The sequence below is a fragment of the Sapajus apella genome, unplaced genomic scaffold, assembly GCF_009761245.1.
Source record: "Sapajus apella isolate SASKATOON/1434 unplaced genomic scaffold, GSC_monkey_1.0 scaffold128, whole genome shotgun sequence".
Taxonomy (NCBI): domain Eukaryota; kingdom Metazoa; phylum Chordata; class Mammalia; order Primates; family Cebidae; genus Sapajus; species Sapajus apella.
Window position 1 is genome coordinate 265,746 of NW_022437068.1, and position 22,243 is coordinate 287,988.

The 22,243-nt window shown below is 49.8% G+C and overlaps 1 protein-coding gene across 6 annotated transcripts in view; it reads left to right on the forward strand.

Moving 5' to 3' along the window:
- The window catches only part of SLC6A1 (solute carrier family 6 member 1), a 43,351-nt gene extending 22,415 nt beyond the window's left edge, over positions 1-20,936 (forward strand). For 3 of the 6 annotated variants that reach the window (XM_032262241.1, XM_032262243.1, XM_032262242.1), the window contains exons 3-16: positions 817-1,146; positions 1,540-1,671; positions 2,288-2,388; positions 3,869-3,978; positions 5,965-6,097; positions 9,341-9,475; positions 9,664-9,767; positions 10,120-10,244; positions 11,541-11,653; positions 12,024-12,155; positions 13,633-13,735; positions 15,427-15,527; positions 16,280-16,447; positions 18,557-19,217. In XM_032262241.1, the coding sequence (XP_032118132.1) occupies positions 909-1,146; positions 1,540-1,671; positions 2,288-2,388; positions 3,869-3,978; positions 5,965-6,097; positions 9,341-9,475; positions 9,664-9,767; positions 10,120-10,244; positions 11,541-11,653; positions 12,024-12,155; positions 13,633-13,735; positions 15,427-15,527; positions 16,280-16,447; positions 18,557-18,661 (1,800 nt within the window). In that variant the 5' untranslated portion in view covers positions 817-908 and the 3' untranslated portion in view covers positions 18,662-19,217. Of the gene's footprint in view, positions 1-587; positions 676-816; positions 1,147-1,539; positions 1,672-2,287; positions 2,389-3,868; positions 3,979-5,964; positions 6,098-9,340; positions 9,476-9,663; positions 9,768-10,119; positions 10,245-11,540; positions 11,654-12,023; positions 12,156-13,632; positions 13,736-15,426; positions 15,528-16,279; positions 16,448-18,556 lie in introns of those variants that run through there. The other 3 variants (XM_032262245.1, XM_032262240.1, XM_032262246.1) reach the window with 3 other exon arrangements.
- The last annotated feature ends 1,307 nt before the right edge of the window (positions 20,937-22,243 follow it).

The following is a 22,243-nucleotide window of genomic DNA, read 5'->3' on the forward strand; positions in this document are numbered from 1 at the left end:
AGTTTCCTCCACTGTACCGTACCCCACGCTGCCCCTGGAACTAAAGAGATAAGAAGGCTGTAGAGTGTCAGTAGAATCTAGGGGTGACTAAAGGCTGAAAGAGGTCATCTAAACCAGTGGTCCTTCCTCAGCTGAGGGCCAGGGCTGGGCTGCCAGCATAAGAATCTCTTTTGGCAGAGTTTAGACTCAGGGCTTCCTGTAACCCAGTGAGAGATGTACCAGTGTCATCCTCATTTTAAAAGATAGGGGCACAGAGAGGTTGAGTGTACTCATAGTCACACAGCTCAAAAGTGGTAAAGTGGACTGTGATCAGAGGTCGTAACTCCTAGGCTTTGTCATCTTCACCCGGACCCTCCATAGTGGGAACAGTGGGGACAACTTTCTCCCCATTCGCAAGCCACAGGCTGAGCTCCTTCCTTGCTTGCCCTGGCCATGGCTAGCATGGCCTCAGAGTGTGACAAGTCTCCCAATTGTATCCTTGGAGGCAAAGTTAAAGATTTTATGATTAAATACTTAATATTCCCTGTTGGAAGTTTGGTGGCCTCAGATTTCTCCTCTGAGCAGGACATACAACAGAGGGTTGGACACAGATGGCCAGAGTTGAAGCTAGGCCAGGAAACATCGCTGTGTCTTTGGAAACAAAAGTCACCTTCCTTCCTCCGAGAGCAAGGGCGGGTGAGAGGAAGAGGGTTTACGGAGAGCCTTTTCAAGCCCCTAGCTGGTGTGTGGGTTATTTTGTTTTTGTCATTTTAGGGTGCAGCAACTCCAAGATCCTACTCTCTTTCTGTGTCTATCACCCCACTCCTGTCCTCCTAGGGTGACCTTGAGCCGCAAAACTGCTGTCCACGTGGACCGGGGCTGACATCGCACGTCCATCTGCCAGGACCCCAGCATCCAAATTCCGAGACATGGCAACCAACGGCAGCAAGGTGGCCGATGGGCAGATCTCCACCGAGGTCAGCGAGGCCCCTGTGGCCAATGACAAGCCCAAAACCTTGGTGGTCAAGGTGCAGAAGAAGGCAGCGGACCTCCCCGACCGGGACACGTGGAAGGGCCGCTTCGACTTCCTCATGTCCTGCGTGGGCTACGCCATTGGCCTGGGCAACGTCTGGAGGTTCCCCTATCTCTGCGGGAAAAATGGTGGTGGTAGGTGCTGGCCTGGAGACCTCCTGGCTTGGTCTGGACCTTGCAGAAAGGATCCTGCTTAGGCATTTTTCTGGGCCAACTGTAGTAGAAAAGCCCCCCTAAAGACTCCAGAGGGAGGATCAGGCCCGTTCTTGCTTCATGTCCCTTCATCAAGATTCTGAAAGGACAACTGTCCTCTGTTAATGATACCAAGAAGTTCATCTATTCACTTGCAAAAAAAAAACACGGGATGTATTTTGCGTAAGGCTGTCCTTGGGCCTGCGTTTGGCTGTGGGGCCTACTTTTGTGGCAGGTGTAAAGAAATCCTGGATAGGGACGCAGAACCATGGCACTCCACCAGGGTGGGTCTCGAAAGTCTTGGGGCCATGAGCATCTGTCTTCTTTACCCTGCAGGAGCCTTCCTGATCCCCTACTTCCTGACACTCATCTTTGCGGGGGTCCCTCTCTTCCTGCTGGAGTGCTCCCTGGGCCAGTACACGTCCATCGGGGGGCTGGGGGTGTGGAAGCTGGCTCCTATGTTCAAGGGTAAGTCTGCAGAGCGGGGCCCTGGGCAGTGTCTGCCCACACACACTCCTGCCCCTCTGGAGAGAGGGACCTGTCTACGCAGACTGGTGCTGACATTACATATCCGCCCACCAGGTGCATGTGTGAGCAGAGTGAGGGCTATTGCAAGAGGCCAGGTGACAGAATACTGTGCCAGTCAGAAACTAGGGAGGTGGCATGGAAAGGCCCAATCCAGAGTCCCCTGCACATCAGCCTGCTCTGTCCCATTAGCCCATGTATTTCCCCTGCACGGGCTGGGTGTGACTTTCTTTGCCTCATGCTTAGTGCCTGACAGGCACCCAGGCAGACACATGGTGAGTTATGCTCACTGACCGAGGGCCTGGGCCCCATCTTTTCTGACAAGCTGAGACCACAGCCCTCCCTGCCACCAGCCTGCACTGGGCCCAAGACATGAGTCCTGGCCCCTGGCTTGCCAGATGTGCATGGCCTTCAGCAAGTCACTGTCTCTGTCTTAGCCTCAGTGTCCTCAGTAATGCCTGTCTCCAAGATCATTAAGATCGTAGAGGCTATGGAGCATGCCAGGACAGTTCACGTCGATTCTGTATTAAGTGGATGCATGACTCTGTTTCGCTCCCAGGCGTGGGCCTTGCGGCTGCTGTGCTGTCATTCTGGCTGAACATCTATTACATTGTCATCATCTCCTGGGCCATCTACTACCTGTACAATTCCTTCACCACGGTGAGTGGTCCCTTTGACTACCTCCTCCAGCAGGAGCCACACCCAGAGCCCACCCTCAGCCTGCCACAGCCACCACTCTGCTGACAAGGCCATTCTTCCAGGAGTGGGGAACTTGGTTTGTCTTTCATGGGCCTTGGTCTCCCCATAACAGCCATAGCCTCGCAAATTTAGCGTCTCCTCTGGGCCAGGCACTCCTTGTAGGCTCACATCCAGTGCTAATGACACCCCTCTCAAGTGGGTCTTGTTAGCCCATTTTATATGGATGCAGACAGCCTGGGTTCAAATCCTGACTCTATACCAGCTGTGCAACTTCAGAAAAGAGACTTAACCTCTCTGAGTCTCAGTGCCCTCATTTATAAAATGGAAATAAAATCAGAACCTGCCCCAGTTCCTCAAAAAATTAAACATAGAATTACCATATGATCCAGCAATTCGGCTTCTGAGTAGATACCCAAAGAATTAAAAGCAGGCTCTCAAGGAGATATTTGTATGCTCCTGGTCATAGAAGCACTATTCACAGTAGCCAAAGGTGGAAGGAACCCAAGTGTTCATTGATAAATGAATTGAAAAGCAAAACGTGGTCTATTTATACAATGGAATGTAATTCTGTCTTTAAAAGGAAGGAATTCTGACACGTGTCAACATGGATGAACCTTGAGGACATTATGTTAAGTGAAATAAGCCAGTCACAAAAATACAAATACTGCATGATATTGCTTATATGAGTTCCCTACAGTAGTCAAATTTATAGATTTGGATTTTTACTTTACCTTTTCTACAGAAAGTGGAATGATGGTTGCCAGGGGTTGTGGGTAGGGGGTGAGGAGTTGTTGTTTGATGGGTAGAGTTTCAGTTTTGCAAAATGTAAAAGTTCTGGAGAAAGATGGTGACAGTGTTAGGCAACGCGTTTCTCAGAACGTGTTCCCATTGTGAAGTGACACATGACTGTATTTGCAGAGGTGTGGCAGGGTTAAGGGAGCTACATTACAGATATACTTAACGCTTCTAAATCGTACACTCACAAATGGTTAAGATGGTAAATGTTATGGGTATTTTATCATAATAAAAAAATGAAAGAAAACAAAAGTGAAACCCACCTCATAGGGTTGTTATGAGGATTAAGGAGCAGATATGTGTAAGGAACTTAGAACTGTGCCTGGCAGAGAACAAGGCCTGCGTTTGCCGTTGTTATCCTAGGGCAGAGTTGCATGAGTGAGGGCTCTCACCCAGCATCACATGGTGGGGAGGTAGCCCCAGCTGTGGCTTGCTCTGGCACTTAGTAGCTGTGCATTCTCAAGCAAGTGACTGTCCCTCTCTGATCTGTCAAATGGGGATCATAATGCTACTTGCCTCCCAGAGCTTCTGGGAAGGGGAGGTGTGAGGAGGCTTGGGGACCATGAGGGTGGGCAGGGTGCACTGGGACCACCCATGCCAGCCCCTGGGAGCCCAGCAGGATGTGTCCTCATGACTGCCCTTGCAGACGCTGCCGTGGAAACAGTGTGACAATCCCTGGAACACAGACCGCTGCTTCTCTAACTACAGCATGGTCAACACCACCAACATGACCAGCGCCGTGGTGGAGTTCTGGGAGTGAGTATGGGGCCGTCGGGGGATAGCGGGGATGGGCATGCCAGCCAGAGCCTGGCAGGAGACAGAGGCCCCTCAGAGGCGGAGCAGAAGAGGTGGATAAAGGCGCTACAGTCATGTGTCACATCATGGACCACATGTACAATGGTGGTCCCATAAGATTATAACACTGGGTTTTTACTTTACCTTTTCTACATCGAGACATGGCTAGTACAGAAATCGCTGTGTTACAGCTGCCTGCAATATTCACTACGGTCATGTGCTGTACCGGTTTGTAGCCTAGGAGCCATGGGCCACACCATATGGTGCAAGAGTCTAGCACGCTATACCATCTAGGTTTGTGTAAGTACATGCTATTGTATGTACACCACAACAAAGCTGCCTCACAACATATTTCTCAGAATGTATCCCTGTTGTTAAGTGACACATGACTATAGTTGCAGAGTTGTGGCGGGCCTAAAGCAGCCACAAGGGATGCTGAAGGCCTTCTCTCCCCAGAAAGAGTTGGACTATAGATGGAGCCATGAGACACGCAAGCTCTGACCTTTGATAGGGAAACCCAGCTACCTACAGAGCCATGGTCCAGCAGGGAGAGTACATTCCCCAACATCTCTACCTCTAATATCCTGCCAGGGCCTCCCACTGGTCAAACCCAGCTAGAAGCCAGAGAGCAGGCGGCAAGATAATATAGCCATAGCCATCAGCACGGAGCCTGGCACAGAGTAGTCAAGAGGGAGAGTGGATCAGAGAGGCAAACGAAGGGGAATAACCAGCACAGCAGTTAGAATCACCTGGAGAGGTCGACCACATCCTGATTCATCCTGAAAACCAGGCTGATCTACTTATAAACCCAGAGTCATTCGGAATAAACATGCACACACTCTGGCCATAGGGAGGACCATGCTGATTGTATCATCAGGGGAGTACCTTGTAGCGATCTGTGTTGGGGGCACTGACATGACACAATGAGGTGCTGGGGCCCAAATCTCTCTGGCATGAAGGAAGCGCCTGTGCTGGAACAGCTCAGAGGGATCCAGGAGCAGTCCAGAAGGTCCCAGAGCACCTTGGATTAGCTCCCAGGAGGAGCTGTTCTCAGGCAGTGTCAGAATCAGTGTTGCCTGATCTCTTCGTGGAACAGCGTCCGTAGCTACACTGTTTCCTTACAAATAAAAATAAAATTCTGCTCCAGCGAGTTCTGTTTCCCGGCATCTCCCACACTCAGCTCTCAGGCATGTTCGGACTTTTCATTCAACCATTTGTTCAATAAACACTTCTTGAGCTCCTACTATGTGCCAGCAGATGAGAGGCACGGACGCCCAAGGAGGCAATGGCACCACCAGGCAGCCAGTGCGAAGAGGAGGGAAGCACAGGGGTCTGGGCTGCGGGGACCCTGGGGAGGCCCCTGGTTCAGCCTGGGTGGCGGGGAGTGGCATCTAGAGGAGAAAACTGCAGGGCAGGCAGGTGCTGGAGAGGAAGAGTATGAAGGCTGGGAGGCAGGTGAGGCCAGGCCAGGCACCGGTGAGCGGGCTGCAGCGAGTGCTGAGAGGAGGGGGAGACGCAGGGGCCTTGAAAGGTGGCCGGGGAGCTTAGGCTTCATTCTGAGAACAAGCAGGAGCTATTCATTGCAGTGAGCAGAGGAGTGACATGATCAGACTTGCAGGTTAGAAGGCTCTCTGGGGCTGGAGAGGGTACAGAGCAAAAATGAAGGCAGGGTCCCACTAGGGAGCCACTGGGCCATCAGATGAACAGTAGTGGCTGACTCAGGCCCTGGCAGGTCCTGCTCTCTTTGATCTCTTGACCAAACAGCACTTTCTACTGATTAGTATAATGGGCCTTGCAGTCCCCAGCCACCTCTTGAATCACGGTGATGATGGTGTCGGCACAATTCCAGGGCAGGGTATCATCTGTGGCCATGCCCCGGGCACCCCTGGGTCACTCCAGCTCCCACCAGCTCCATGCAACTTTCTCCTCTCTCCACTGTTTGACCAGGCGCAACATGCATCAGATGACAGACGGGCTGGATAAGCCAGGTCAGATCCGCTGGCCACTGGCCATCACGCTGGCCATCGCCTGGATCCTGGTGTATTTCTGTATCTGGAAGGGTGTCGGCTGGACCGGAAAGGTAAGGGATATATGTGCACAGTGGGGACAGGCGGGCACTGGAGAGACGAACAGGTCTACAAAGGAAGCTCTGCACAACAACTCCCAGGAGGCCCATCCAACCTTGAATTAAGCGGGTCCCTGCATCACTTGTGTGTGTCAGTTTCCTTTACTGCAAAATGGGAATAATAACATCATCTTACCTTCTAGGGTGGTTATGAGGACGAAAGGAAATAGTGCAAGTCAGGCGCGTAGCACAGTGCCAAGCTCACAGCAAGTCCCATGGGATTCCACTGGGCACAACAGAGTCAACTCAAAACAGAGGGCAAATGCTCCCGGACTGTCGAACAAACTTTCCCAGAGCATCTGCTCTGCATCAAACCGTGTGCTAGGTACAGAAGCTCCAGAGATGACAGCTTCACATCCTGGCCCTTGAGGAACAACAGAGGTGAACAGGCTAATGGTTAAAGACTCAGGCTCTGTATTAAGCAGTCCGTGAGTTCAGATCCCAACCTCATCATTTACTAGCTGTGATCTCAGGCAAGTCACTTTGCCTCCCTGAAACTCAGTTTCCTTCTCTGTAAAATGGGACTAATAATTATACTTATCTGTTGGTTTATTATGATAATCAGATGAGACGGTAATTTTGTCAAGCACTCAGCACCTAGTAAGGGGAGTTGTTATTGTTTTTTTTGAGACAGAGTCTTGCTCTGTTGCCGGGTTAGAGCGCAGTAGCTCAGTCTCAGCTCACTGCAACCTCTGCCTCCAGGGTTCAAGCAATTCTCCTGCCTCAGCCTCCTGAGTAGCTGGGACTATGGGCCACCACGCCCAGCTAATTTTTGCATTTTTAGTAGAGACGGGGTTTCACCATGTTGGCCAGGCTGGTACCCACCTCCTGGCCTCGTGATACACCCGCCTCGGCCTCCCAAATGCTGGGATTACAGGCATGAGCCACTGTGCCCGGCCCTGCTCTTGTTTTTATTATCAGCAAGTGCAGAGCAAATACCAAGCTGGGATGTCCAGCCTGGGGACACCTGGGAGGTGGAAAACTGGCCTTACCCCACCTCTTTTCCCTTCCAAGCCCTACCCCAGGAATTTTGGGACAGAAGATGGCAGAGCCTCTCACTGACCTTGACCTGAAGGGAAAGTGTGTTGACTCAGATCTTACAGCAAGTCAAGGGCAGAGAAGGGATTTGTACTGAATAAGCCAGAAGCAGGAAGGTCAGAACTACCCAAGAAGCGGACTCACGGTCCTAGAAGCAGTAGTAGAAATGAACGAAGCAGAACCTTAACAAATTCCGCACTTCGGCGTAGGCAGAGCTGGTGAAAAGCTGCCCTAGTTCCATGCAGTGGGAACTCTGGACCCACTGAGTTCTCAAATCCAAGCCTGGTGTAAAAATATCTCTGATCCATTCCTAGGAGTAGGGATGTTGAAAGAGAGCACGAGCGTCTCCCAGTCTAACTTTAGGGAGCAGAAAAGTATAGGGTTTGTGGGCTTTGGAAGGGTTTGAATCTCAGTCCCTGAGTTTCTAGCTGTGTGCACTTGAGCAAGACATTTCACCTCTCTGAGCTTCAGTCTCCCCATCTGTTCAATGGTCACAATAACAGCACCTTACAGGGTCATCACAAAAACTAGGGGAGATGAGTAGAATGCTTAGCGTATGGCTCACACATAGTAAGCACTCAATACATAGTATTACTTGTAATCATTTTGGAGTGGTAATTAGAGTTCCTGCTACGTTAGGAGTCTGGCCACTTCTTGGGGACAGAGAGTAGGGCCCCCTCACTGCGTATATTGAGGATGTCAACCAATCCATCCACAAACATTTTACTGAATACCTGCTGTGTGCCTGGCTTCATGCTGAACACGGAAGGCACAGGGAAGTACAAGACTGAGGCGACATATAGTAAGCCAGCTGTATGTCCTCATGTGACCCACCATTCTGAGCAGTAGGTGTGACTGTGCCCAGTTTCCAGACAAGGGAAAGTGAAGCTATGGCGTTGACCCTCAGTTACACAGCTCGTGGGTGACACAGATGAGTTCGATTTCCCTTTTCCTAGCTTCAAGCACAATGAGTTTTCTTGCGGATTGTGACTGCCTTCCTTAATCCTACAGAATCTTGGGGTCAAGTCAGGTAGGTGAAGCCAAGGCGGTGAACTGTCCATGCTGTCCAGGGAGCAGGCTCATATTAGGCTCTGAGATATGAAGGTCATTGAACTTGAACATTGCTCTTCCACACTAGTGAGCAAAGAAATGCAATTTTAGACAATGATTACCAATTTGGCAAAAAATAATTGTTTAAATGATGATACCGAATGCTGCCCTTGTGAGAGGAAGACACTCTGCAATGCCAGGTGAAGTTCCATTTCTAGAAGGCAACAAGCTGATATGGATCAAAAGCCTGGGACGAGTTTATTCCTTTTAACTCAGTATTTCCACCTCTACAAATTTGTCCCAAGAGTGGTATAATAATTTTGTAGCAGGAGATTTATGTACAGGGGTGTTTAATGTGGTTTTATTTAGAGTCACAAAATTGGAGGTAACCTAAATGCATAACAGTGGGGAAACTTAGATTGGTAGGGCCTTCTGAGGGACTGTTTTGTGTAATTAAAATGTCAAATTGTTCATGAGGCAATAAAACAATGTTTAGTAAACAAAACGGGAAACACACCTGTATGTGCTTGTGCTTTTTAACTCTAAACATGTTACATGGAAAGGCAAGTACCTAATTTGAACCTTATTTTGTAAGAAAATGCGATCACATCTGTAAAGGAGAGTCTCAGCGCATTCAGGTGAGAACATCCATGCATTTATGTGCTTGTCAGACAGTTGTTGAGTGTCTACTATACACGGTGGACTGTTCTGGATATGGGGATGTGAACGGAGATGTGAACAGCACAAGCCCTGCCCCTCCACAAAGCTTAATTCTAGGTGCTGGTGAAGGAAAATTATGTATGCGTGTGCATATCTAATTTAAAAGTTTTCCTGTCACCACATGCATTCCTTGGATAATTTAGAAGTCAAAAAATAGGAGGGGACAGGGGAAGGGGAAAACCAAATGTGAGCTGCTTGGCTCAGACTCCAAGGAGGAGCTTCAGAAAAGTGGCCAAGGAGAGCAGGGATCTGGGAAGTCTTCCTGGAGGCGGAAGAACTGGAATCAAGCCCAGAGCCACAACAGATACGGACGGATGTAGGGGAAATGGGGGAGGAGGAAGCTAAGGTATACAGAGGGAGGCATCACCAGTTCACCCCCTTTCCTCCCAGGTGGTTTACTTCTCAGCCACATACCCCTACATCATGCTGATCATCCTGTTCTTCCGTGGAGTGACGCTGCCCGGAGCCAAGGAAGGCATCCTCTTCTACATCACCCCCAACTTCCGCAAACTGTCCGACTCCGAGGTGAGCACTCCCCCAGCCCAGGTTCTGAGCCACGACTGAGCAGCTTTGAGACAAGCTTTTGCATCTTTCTGACCCTCATTGTAGACCGGGTTTGTTGCCAGGGAGAGCTGGTGGGCACGCGGAAAAGGCTGTGGGGAGCTTTGGCTATGGTGATTACTTTTGACGGTCTTTGATGATTCTGCCTACAGGTGTGGCTGGATGCGGCCACCCAGATCTTTTTCTCATACGGGCTGGGCCTGGGGTCCCTGATCGCTCTCGGGAGCTACAACTCTTTCCACAACAACGTCTACAGGTTCGAGCGGACAGCTGCAGGAGCCCCTTCTTTCCTGAATGAGCCCCTCGAGTCCATGCCCACGCTTACCTGTTAGGGCCCTCTTTGGCCACTTTGCACTCAGTTTAACCTCTCCCTGAGCCAGTCCTTTGTGTCACTCCTTCTGCAGTCACAGACATTCCTGTTGTGTCCTTCCCTGACCCTGATTCTCTGGCTCTGCCCTCCCCTAGCTTTCTCTTAGGGCCTGTACTTCTGGGGCCCGCTGTGTAGCCCCGTTCCCAGCCCCTTCCTCCGGGCCACCCCTCCATAACCACAGCCAGCAGCTACACTGTCTGCCAGCCCTACCCTCCTGACCCCGCCCCTCCCTCTGCAGGGACTCCATCATCGTCTGCTGTATCAATTCGTGCACCAGCATGTTCGCAGGATTCGTCATCTTCTCCATCGTGGGTTTCATGGCCCATGTCACCAAGAGGTCCATTGCTGATGTGGCGGCCTCAGGTCAGTGCAACACTGTGTGGGGCCGGGCTCCTGGCACGGGGGTATTAACCATGCTGGCTTTTGCCATCATCACCATTACCACCACCACTGTGGCTCACTGGCATTGAACACCCCCTATGTGCCAGGCAATGCGATTCTTCTCAACATTTTGCAATACATGCTATTGTTAGCCATGTCGTAGATAAGGAACCTGAGACACTCCCAACGGCATGGAGCTGGGAAGATGGTGGATCTGGAGTTGGAAGCCAGGTCTGGCTGACTCCCAAGCCTTGGGTCTTAGTCTCTTGGGCATACTGCCATGTCCAGCACAATCCTGGACTTTTTGGGGGAGACGATCCACTCCTGCCTTGGGCCTATAAGCTTTGGTCCAATTCAGACATGTTCACCACCATACTACAAAGACCCCCAAATCCATGCTTTTGTCTCAGCTCCAAAAGTGTTCTCACTAAGTGGGCCATGTCCACTCTGCTCACCACACAGCCATCAATGCCACAGAGCCCAAGGAAAACCCCGGACAGCCCTGCCCTGCAGGGCCAGGCAAGCAGCCAAGGGGAGGAGCCCGCTGTCTACAGGGCCGAGGCCCCTCAGGCTCATAGGGAACACATAACTCGTCCCTCGAAGAAGTAGGCTGGTCCTGTGAAAGGAACATTCTCTGCTCAGATTCTAATCTCCCCTTTGAGGGCAGCCGCCATCTCATTTCTCTGCAACTCTCCAGCCATTCCCCTGTCCCCATCCAGACCCAGACCCAGGGAGGTTACAGTCTCTTTCCTTCTCATTCCAAGATTTTCTGATCTCTTAGACACCTCCACCAAGTACTCAGACACAACATATGCCAGACACATGTTGCTCCAAAGCCTTCTCCTCCACTATGCTCCCCATCACAGAAGGGTTCCAGCATCCAGTCCCCAGGGTGGAGACCTCAGCACCGTCCAGGACTCTTCCCTCTGACCCTGCAAGCCAGCCAATACCAGAACCTGCCCCTTCTGCCCCCCACATATCTCTCCGTCTGGTCACCTCTCTGCACATGTACCATCCCCACCACTGGCCAGGCCATACAGTCCCTGGTCCAGACGACAGCCACAGCTCCTCACTGGTCCTCTTGCCTCTGGGCACAATTACTATGGCTCCTCATCCTCCACCCTCTTTCTGCATCCGGACAAAGGGGCTGACAACACCCACTCACAAGGTTACTCTGAAGATGAAATGAAAAATGGCTTAGAAAATGGGCGGTGTACTGGGAAGGCTGTAGGTACTGAGGACGTTTTATTTTTCTTCTTTTTGCCCTTTTCTGCTCAGGCCCCGGGCTGGCGTTCCTGGCATACCCGGAGGCAGTGACCCAACTGCCTATCTCCCCACTCTGGGCCATCCTCTTCTTCTCCATGCTGCTGATGCTGGGCATTGACAGCCAGGTGAGGGCGCCCAGGGCACCCCAGGGGCTCCCCGCCCCTAGTCTCTTCCAGTCCCCGAAAGAGCAGGGAGAGGACGCCACTCTTGGCTGCCAAGAAGATGACCAAAAATTTCAGGCCCCTAGAATGTTCCACTGCATGAAACTTCAGGAAACAGCTCAGCCACCTTCTCCATTTTCCAGAAGGGGATGCTGATTCCCAGAGGGAAGGGACTCTACTGAGGTCACAAAGTGAGTTATAGGCAGAATCAGGCTGGCCCCTGGGCTCTCCTGGCTCGGTGCTGCTGGGCCTCCATCTTTCCTTAGAGTTCCAGGCTTTGGGTGGGTTGGGGCTGGGGCTGCTGCAGGTGGCTGACCTCTGTTCCCTCCTGAAGTTCTGCACTGTGGAGGGCTTCATCACGGCCCTGGTGGACGAGTACCCCAGGCTCCTCCGCAACCGCAGGGAGCTCTTCATTGCTGCTGTCTGCATCATCTCCTACCTGATCGGCCTCTCTAACATCACTCAGGTAAGCTCAGTAAGCACCTGGAACTCCCCCAGCACTGCCCAGGGCACACCCAGGGCCTCCTTCCCCCTCCCCTGTTGTATGCCACCTTTCCTGCCTTTATTGAGCATCATCTCCATGCCAAGCTCTGGGCACATAACAGTGAGTCAGATGGGGTCCCTGCCCTCCAGAGGCTCCCAGGCTGGTGGGAGACACAAACATTGGCTGGGACAGAGCTAGAGAATGCAGTGCTGAACTGACCTGGGGGCACCGGGCACTGCTTCCTGGAGGAGGGGATGCAGGAATTGAGTTTTGAAAAGCCCACAGAAATTAGCCACAAAGTCAAATTGGAGCTGGGCCTTTGAAGTTGAGACTGCTGAAAGCTTTCTTTCATTCCCATTTTTCTTTTGTATTGACATGAATGAGAAAGGCTCACATAGCTGGTGAATTGTACTCTATAAAATATAGTTGTTTATAGTATATTTGTTTTCTACTTTACATTTTATACAGTTATATTTATCATTGTACAATATAAATATGAACAACTCAGCGGCATGAGTTCAGCCCTGTGGGTCTGATTTTTATAATCCACAAATCACCGCCCAGATCGAAACACAGTTCTGCTCCACAGTTAGTGTTCATTCATCCCTTCATTCACAGTTGTTGAACACCTACTATGGGCCTGGCATGGCCCTGGAAATTTGGCAATTAATGTGACAGATACTACCGTGTCTGCTCTCTTAGAGCTTACATTTTGGTAGGCAAGACTGACAGACAAATTAGATGATTTCGGAGGGTGTCAGGTGTCCCGGAGAAAAGAGGAGAGCAGAATAGAGAATGACCAGTGGGACAGGAGGGGCGCTCCCTCAAACACGGAGTCAGGGGAGGTCTCTCTCTCCAAGGAAGTGAGCTGAGACGTAAATGATGAGAAGGAGCCAGCCAGAGGAAGATCTGGGGAAAGAGAGTAGAGCAGGTGCAAAAGCCTGAGGCATTTGAGGGACAGGAGGGAAGCCAGTGTGGCGGAGGCAGAGTGAGGCAGTGAGTGCGAGATCAAAACCAGCCCATGCAGACATTGCAGGCCAAGACATTGGGATGGGACGGGATGGGATGGGATCTCTCTCTGCTTATTTATGTGTTACATTATTGTCTCATTTAAGCCATGGAACGTTTTAAGCAGGGGAGAGACGTGACTGATTTACACGTAAACAGATGGCCCTGGTGACCAACTTCTCTTTCCACCCTCCAGCCTTACCAGAAATGGGCATTTCCCTCTACCACCTGAACATTTCCTTCCCAATACCCAGACTGCCAACCTCCATGTCCTTTCATGGTCACAAAGCCCTCAGTGCTTCATCTAATCTATCCTGAAGCCTTCTTGCTGCAATGCAGCCTAGTCCCAACCCCATCAGCCTCCAGAGCCCATGTCGTCTGTGAATTGGCTGCCATCCACTGATGGGCTCTGGGGAAAGCGCACCTGTTCTTACGTTTTTTTCTCTTGCAGGGAGGCATCTATGTCTTCAAACTCTTTGATTACTACTCTGCCAGTGGCATGAGCCTGCTGTTTCTCGTGTTCTTTGAATGTGTCTCTATTTCCTGGTTTTACGGTGAGTATCGGCCCCTCCTCCCTTATTCATTCAGTCATTCATCTATTCATTCCTTTCTTCAGTCATCATTCAACAAGTACAATTTGAACACCAGGTATTTTCCCTACATTTATGTATTTATTTATTCTTCACATTACAATTCAGTAAGGTTAGTCCAGGAGGCCCCCATGTTTAGAAGATATAAGAGCCGTTAAATGAGTTCATTTAAAATAGGTGCCAACATTTCTTTATAAATTTTGGAATAAAAAGGGTTTTGAGATTTTATCCAGAAAAAATAAACCAAAACCATTTTTTTAAGTTTTAAAGTTATATATTTTTAAAAGCTAGGCTGTAATGAAAAGCGTGCACTATCTTAAAACAAATAACAAAAGAAGCATTGATTTTGTTTGTTTTGTGGCCTAAGTTTCTTGAGCCAACTGCATGATAGTAAAAAATGACAACATCCTTTCCTGCACATTTGATTGTCACAGCAGAGCAAATGTTTTGAAAGAAACATAATATTCTGGGTCCCCTCTTTGCAATATCTGCCACCTCATCTGCCTTGTCATTGTCCCTTCTTTTTTTTTATATATATGTATAAATTTAAGGGATATGAGTGCAATTTTGTTACATGGATATCTTGTGTAGTGGCAAAGTCTGGGCTTTAAGTGTACCCATCACCCACATAATGTACATTCTACCCACCAAGTAATTTCTCACCATCTACCCCAGCTCCCACTCTCCTACCCTCCTGAGTCCCCAGTGTCTATTATTCCACTCTGTATGTCCACCTGTCCCCAGCATTTAGCTCCCACTTTTAAGTGAGAACATGCAGTATTTGACTTTCTGTTTCTGAGTTGTTTTGCTTAAAATGATGCCTTTTGCAAAAGGCATGACTTCATCCTATTTTACGGCTGAATAGTATTCCACTGTGTATGTATACCATATTTTCTTTATCCAGCCATCCACGGATGGACACTTAGGCTGATTCCATATCTTTGCTATTGTGAATAAACACATGAGTACAGATACCTTTTTGATATAATAATTTTTTTTTCTCTGGGTAGATACCCAGTAGGGGGATTGCTGGATCTGGTTCTTCGAGAACTCTCTGTACTGATTTCCATAAAAGTTGTACTAATTTACACTCCCAGTACCACCTTTTCTCTCTAACTGTTCTAACATGGTCAGATCCTCACTGGTCAGTGACTCGACTTGTAATTTGAGCAGTGCCCAAAGCCACTCTGGTGAACTTCAAGATACCCTGTGGGTTTAGGGTTTTTCTTTTTTGTGAGATTTGCAGTTCTTCTTTGCAACTGATTACCAGTTTCTTATAGCAGCTGTATATCAGGGAAAAACAGCCCCTGCCCAGGAAAACCTTTGAAGGAATGGCTGGCATAAATGTAGAGTGGGAGGGACATTGAAAGTGGCAGGGGTGCGGGGGGATTATCTTGTCAATATCCTTTTGTTGGTAGATATCGTCACATTAAAGTTACTTGCTTACCTACACACTTGCTATGAGAATTGGGCTATTGAAAAGCATTTAGTAACGAGGACCCCCTGAGCATTAACCCCATGGTACACACAAAGAAACTGAGGCTCAGAGAAGTTAGGTTTCTTGCCCGTGGTCATACTATGAGAAAGTGGTAGCACCAGGCTTTGACCCTAAAGTACCCGCAGCTCATCCATCTCTCCTGCTCCCAATGTCACAGGTGTCAACCGATTCTATGACAATATCCAAGAGATGGTTGGCTCCAGGCCCTGCATCTGGTGGAAACTCTGCTGGTCTTTCTTCACCCCAATCATTGTGGCGGTAAGAGGAAGACCTGATTAGCCCTGTTAGGATGAGGCTAGACCAAGCCCTGGGGGGACTCAGGTCCAAAGGCAGGTGGAAGAGGTCCCCAGAAACCCTGTTACTTAGTAATACTTCCTCTGCCATCTGTTGGGCATCTATTCTGCACTCTGCATGGTACAAGACACAAATATCACCCTCACAAACCTCAGAAAAGAGGCATTGTTGTGCCACTTTACTGCTGCAGGATCTGGGGTTCACCTAGCCAGCATCACCTAGCTCATGTGCTGGGATTCGAATCAAGCTGACCTGATTCCGAAGCCCAAGCTCTTGGCACTTGCAGACCCTTCTTCTCAGGGTCCCTCATTCCCACAAGCAGGAGCTGAAGCAGGGGCGGGCCTGGGAGGGGCCATTCAAGGTCCTTGAGGTGGGGGCAGAGCCACTACATATGTTGTGTCCCACATAAGGGGACCCTGCCAGTGGCACACCAGGAGCTGATACCTCACCCTTGCTCTGCTTTCAAAGCCGGGAACTTGGAGGAAAGGGTTCCCTTTTCTAATTAGTCTCCTTGGAGGAGTTGCCTTTTCCTACTGATCTTCCCTGAGAGGGTGTCTTTTTCTATTATGTACAAAGGCACCTTATGTGCTAGCAGTGCATAAGGTGCTGGGTCAGCCTCCAGGCAAGGGTAGAGGGCAGTCGGCCTGCTGGCTTCAGGGTGGTCCATTCTGTGACTGACTCGTTCCCGTCCATGCCCTCCCCTCCACCCTCTCCAGGGTGTGTTCATTTTCAGTGCTGTGCAGATGACGCCTCTCACCATGGGAAGCTACGTTTTCCCCAAGTGGGGCCAAGGTGTGGGCTGGCTCATGGCTCTGTCTTCCATGGTCCTCATCCCCGGGTACATGGCCTACATGTTCCTCACCTTAAAGGGCTCTCTGAAGCAGGTAAGCCCTTTCCCACTTCCAAATTGCCAGTGCCCTTCCCCCGCTGTGCCAGGAACAGCCCCACCCCTTATGGAGCTCACAGTCTAGCTGGGGAGACAGACAAGCCAACAGCCAAAGACAATAGAGTATTAAAGCCAGGGGGGTGGGAGCAAATAGCCCTGGTTTAAGGAGGATTAAAGAAGGATTTCCAGAAGAGGGATAACAAAGGAGAGGCCTAAGGATAAACCAGACTTAGAGGTAGAAGCAGAAAGAAGATTCCTAGAAGAGGGAGGGGAGGAGAGGTTGGGAAGCATGTGCAAAGGTCCGGGGGTATAAACTGCATCGGGTGAACTGAAGGGAGATCAGTGTGGATGGAGGGTAAAGTGGAAAGAGGTGTGAGGAGGGGGCATGACATGAGATGAGGTTGGGATGTAAGAAGGTGTGCCAGATCATGAAGGCCTTTGAAAACCAGTACAAGAACTTTGGACTTGATCCTGGTGGCAGTGGGGCACACAAAAGGCTTGGAACAGATGGAGGGTGGGATCACATTTGCCCAGGGCTCACTCTAGATCTCATTTGTAGGATTAATATAAAGAAAATGTGATCTTACCCACAAGGAATGACAGAGCACAAAAGACCTGCTGCCCCAGCAAGGCCCTCACCGTCATGTAGGGTTCTCTGTCCATGCCTGCACTTTGTTAAACTGCACTGAACTCTTGAGGGAGCAAGGTAGTGCTGGAGGTGCCAGGCAAAGAGACATTGATGAGGTGTGTGCAGTCTGAGAAGATGCCCCTGGGAAGAGTGGAGAGTCAGAGCATGGGGGCCGTCCCTGGAGGGCCCTGGGCAAGTGGCTCTCCACTGTAGTTCCCCGGGAGATGCACCTGCCAGACCCAGAGGAAGCACTCTCAGGTCCAAGGCACAGGGAAGCCGGGCTGCAGGTTATGTGCAGCCCCGGAGTTACTGGGCCATCCTCCTCTGACCTCAGATGGAGAAACTGAGGAATCGCAGGTGTTGGGTAAGCAGGTTCCCAGCTCAGGAAGCTATGAACAGAGCCAGGGCTTGCAGCCCTTTCTTCCCGCTATAGGTCCAAAGCTTTCATTTTCCACAATCCACTGGAGAGCCTCAAACAGCAGCTGGGGCTTGGTGTGATGAGAGGTCAAGGGGATGCCCTTGCAGAAAAGACCACAGCTTGTGCAAAGGCCCACTGGTAGGAAGGGCCAGGGCGTACCTGAGGCCAGGGTGTGAGCTGATGGGGCAGGATGACAAAGGCAGTGGGGGATCTGTCCATTTCGCACACGTGGATGGAACCCTGATGATGTGCCAGACAGAACTGTCCGTGCTGCGGACACAGCCGTGAACAAGATAAGCAGAAATCACACCCTCCTACCAGAGCTCCCATTCTGGTAGAGAAAGACAGGCAACTAACAACAACAAAAAAAACATGTGAGGTGGGAAGAACACTATAGAGAAAAATCAAGTAGGTGCAGGTTTAGGGAGTGCCGGGTGAGGCCTCACTGAGAAGGCAAAACATTTGAGCCAAGACTTGGGAGGCAGAGAGTGAGCTGCTGTCGCTGAGAGAAAGAGTGCCAGACAGAGGGTGCAGCCTGTGCAAAGGCCCTGGGTGGGAGCGTGCCTGCTGCGTTTGCAGGGCATCGAGGAGTCCCATGTGGATGGGATGGACACACGAAGGAGAAAGGAGGACACTAAGCACTGGGAGGTGGCAGGGGCCAGGTCATATAAGGCCTTGGAGGACTTTGGCTCTGCCTCTCAGTGAAATGGGAGCCTCTGTAGTTGGGTCCTGAGTAGCAGAGGGATGTGATCTGAGTCTGGTTTTCACAGAACTCTCCTGCTGCTGTGTTGAGGACAGAATGAAGGGGTGAGAGGACAGAATGAAGGCGGGAGTGGAAGCTGAGGGCTGGGAGTTGTTGCAGTAACCCAAGTGAGAGGGGCTGTGGCATGGCCCATGTGGGGCAGGATGTGGGGCTGTGGCTGGAGTCTGGGTGTAGTCTGGAGGCAGAGCAGACAGGATGGGCTTGAAGAGAGGGCAGGAGAAGGAAGCAGCCTGTTCCCACCATCCCAGCCTGGGATTTTCCCCAGAGAGCCTCACACCTTCCTCCCCGGTGCCCACAGCGCATCCAAGTCATGGTCCAGCCCAGCGAAGACATCGTTCGCCCGGAGAATGGTCCCGAGCAGCCCCAGGCCAGCAGCTCCACCAGCAAGGAGGCCTACATCTAGGGTGGGGGCCGCTCGCCGACCCAACACTCTCACCCCCCGACCTGGCTGAGCACGACCACCACTTGATGTCTGAGGATAACTTCTGTCTCAACCTACCTCGAGTGGCGAGTCCAGATACCATCACCACGCAGAGAGGGGAGGTGGGAGGACAGTTAGACCCCTGGGTGGGCCCTGCCGTGGGCAAGGATACCCAGTGGCTTCCGGTACCCAGTGGGCTGGTGACCTTTTTAATCTAGGCCCCATCAGCATCCCACGATCGGCCTTGGTAACCGCCACGGTAGATCATTTTTATCCTGCCAGGGAGCGTGATACAGCGAGGCCACACGTGCTCCTGGCTTTTAGACCTGTTCCTGACTGTTCTCTTACTGCCGAAACCCGCGACTGTTATCTCGGACTTTGCAGGAGTTCCTTTCCCTCAGAACGCTGCTCCATGCACAGGAAAAGGGCATTTTGTACAATGGAGACTTCCCAGGAGCGCTTGCTCTTAAGTAGCAGGAGCCAGCGGAGCTCTGGCTTTCGTGTTTTTGGTTTTCTCCTTTCCAAGGCAGCTGGACAAAAAAAAAAAAAAAAAAACCCAGGGGCCTCAGTCGATATTCCCAGGGCCGCTTCTCCCCCAGTCTACAGCGTGCCCTTGTCCCCGCTGCCCGAATGAATGAGCATTCTGCAGCCCAATGTCCCTGTCCCCTCCCTGCCGGGCCATTCTGATTGGACCTGGCCCAGTGCAATCCGTCCAGAGAAGCCCTGCTTGCTGGAAAACTGCCACAAGCACAACTGATCTATTTTTATCGCCATTCTAGGGGCCTCAGGTCCTACTGGGGAAACTTCCCATACCTGAGCTCCAGTTTCTGTTAAGCTGCCCAATTTCACAGAGTACAAAATAGTTGCAGGGGAAATCAAGGTGAAGGATCTGTCTGACACTGAAGACGGATCCAGTAATCGTTCGGTCTCCTTAAACTACCACCCTCACTGTCACCCGCCCCAAGCTGCTGCCGCCTCACCTTCCTTGAAATTCCTCAGCAGGAGTCTCCTCACTGCCACTGAAACCCGCCCGCCCCACTAACTGAGGAGCTAGCGTTAATCCAGAGAACTCCCCGCAGTGTGCTTCCGAGATTCAAACTGCTTCATTGGGAAGTATGATTTGTTCCTTTCTGGAATCGGGCTCCATGGTGGCGGCAGCACTTCAAGTGAAGACAGTTTCTTGCAAGCTCCAGTAGCTCCGCGTGTCTCATCTGCCAGGAAGATGGGTTCCCACGTAGCAAATCGTACGTTGTGCCCTGTAGCTCCTTAGCTAGTTAGCTCACAAGCCGTGTTTTATGACTAATCCTTAATAACTATGGTAAATAACTGTGACTGTGGGGTTTTTAATCTCTTGTCATTCTCATCCGAAAGTGACCAGCATACCAGTTCTTGCAATAAGATATTACCCTCAGAATATTAAGCACATTATTGTAGAGAAAAAAATATGTGTATACATATGAACGTATAATATGCACATTCATCCTCACGTGTGGCACATAAGGTCTCATTTGATATTGTATAGGAAATCTAAAACCTTTTCCTCTGAGGTCATCTGTAAAATAGTCCCATTGCCAAGGCATCCCCAATGCCAGCTGGTGAATCCATGATCAGAATCATACGTATTGTTAAATTATAGTGTTTAGAATGACAGGAACCCCTCACTGTGTCTCATGGTCCACTTCCCCATCTGTGTGTGAACTCCTTTAGACTAAGGGCAGGAAGAACTTCCAACTTTCTCTTTGTTCTTCAATGTGAAACTGAGAACAAGTCTCTCTGAGACAAATGCAGTGTATTTAATGTTTGTAAGCAATTCTAAGTGAGATGTTTGGCAAGAAATCCCCTAACTGATTTCCATCCAAACCTACCTTATAGAGCACAATATTAAGTGTCGTACAATTACTGTGAGAACTGTGAATACGTGTAACATTTTTTTAGTATTTGCCCGGGGGGAAGAAGATATTGTATTATCATATATGCTTTTTTTGCAATAAGGATTTATTCTCAGAACACCAAGTAAATCTATCTCTATATAAAAAAATATATGTAATATATACATATTCAAAGTATATACAGAGCCTGTTTTAAAAAATACAGTATTATTTAGTAAAATTATCTGTTCTATGGACCAAATGTAAAATATTTATAAATGAAGATGCATTTTAAATGTCTATAAATGGTGTCATAACTAGAGCACGGGCGTTATGTAAGTTTCTAAGAATTTAGAGGATAAATAATAAAGGTTCTATGATATACAACATCAGACCTTCAATTCTTTGGGGTTGGGGGCACAATATCCTCTTTCATCAGAACCACAACACATACACACAAAACTATTTTTCCCCAGAAGAGAGAGATTTGGGCTCAAAACCCAACAAAACAGAGCTGGACCTCCCCAGAGTCTCAGAGTGAGTCATAGAAAATGACTGTGTGCTCCGTGAGGGAGGTGCCTTCAGTATGCATGGGATCCACTAAATAAAGATCTAAAACTGCAGGAAAGTAGGAGTACATTTAGTGAACAACGGCACTCATTCATTCACTCACTGATTGCTTCCTCAACATTTTTTTAAGAATAGTTCCGTGGACATATCTGTGCTTCACCCAGATTCGTCCGTTGTTAACACGTCACCACATTTATCTTAACAGTCAAGGTTAGTTAACGGTCTTGACTAACAGTCACGTCAGTCGAGGTTCAGCCTGGGAAGTGGAGCCACTGAATATGATGGAATTGGGGCTCTATTACAGGAATGGACCTTAGACCACCGTAGGGCAGTTGGAAAGTAAGAGTCTGCGGTTTCTCTACCTGGACTGCTCTTCCCTGGCTGTCCTTACCACTGGTTCCTTCCTTTTATTCAGGTCTCTGCTCAGTTGTCACCTCCTCACAGAGGCCTTCCCTGACCACCCTAGCTAAAATAATATGCTCCTTCATCTCTCTCTGCCCCTTGACCTGCTTTATTTTTCTTATTCTTAGCACTCACATGCCTACTAATTTAATATCTGTCTCTCCCCACTATAAAGGAAGCTCTGGGGCCGGGCACAGTGGCTCATGCCTGTAATCCCAACGCTTTGGGAGGCCATGATGGGTGGATCTCTTGAGGTCAGGAGTTTGAGACCAACATGGCGAAACCCATCTCTGCTAAAAATACAAAAATTAGCTGGGCGTGGTGGGGGGGTGCCTATAATCCCAGCTACCTGGGGGCTGAGGCAGGAGAATCGAATAAACCTGTGAAGCAGAGGTTGCATGAGCCGAGATTGTGCCACTGCACTCCAGCCTGAGCAACAGAGCGAGACTCTGTCTCAAAAAAATAAATAAAATAAAAATAAAGGAAGCTGTGGAAAGATGGTGACTTTTGCTAATTCACTACCATGTTCTAGATGCCCAGAACAGTGCCTGACACACAGTAGAAGCTCAACAAACATACAAATGAATGAATGAATAAATGGATGGGCAGACAGATGAATGTATGGATGGTGGGATGGATGGATGGGCAAGGAATGGTGATGGAACAGCATCACGGGCACTGGCTTTGGAGTCAGACAGCTCTCCATGTGAGTTCCGGCTCTGCT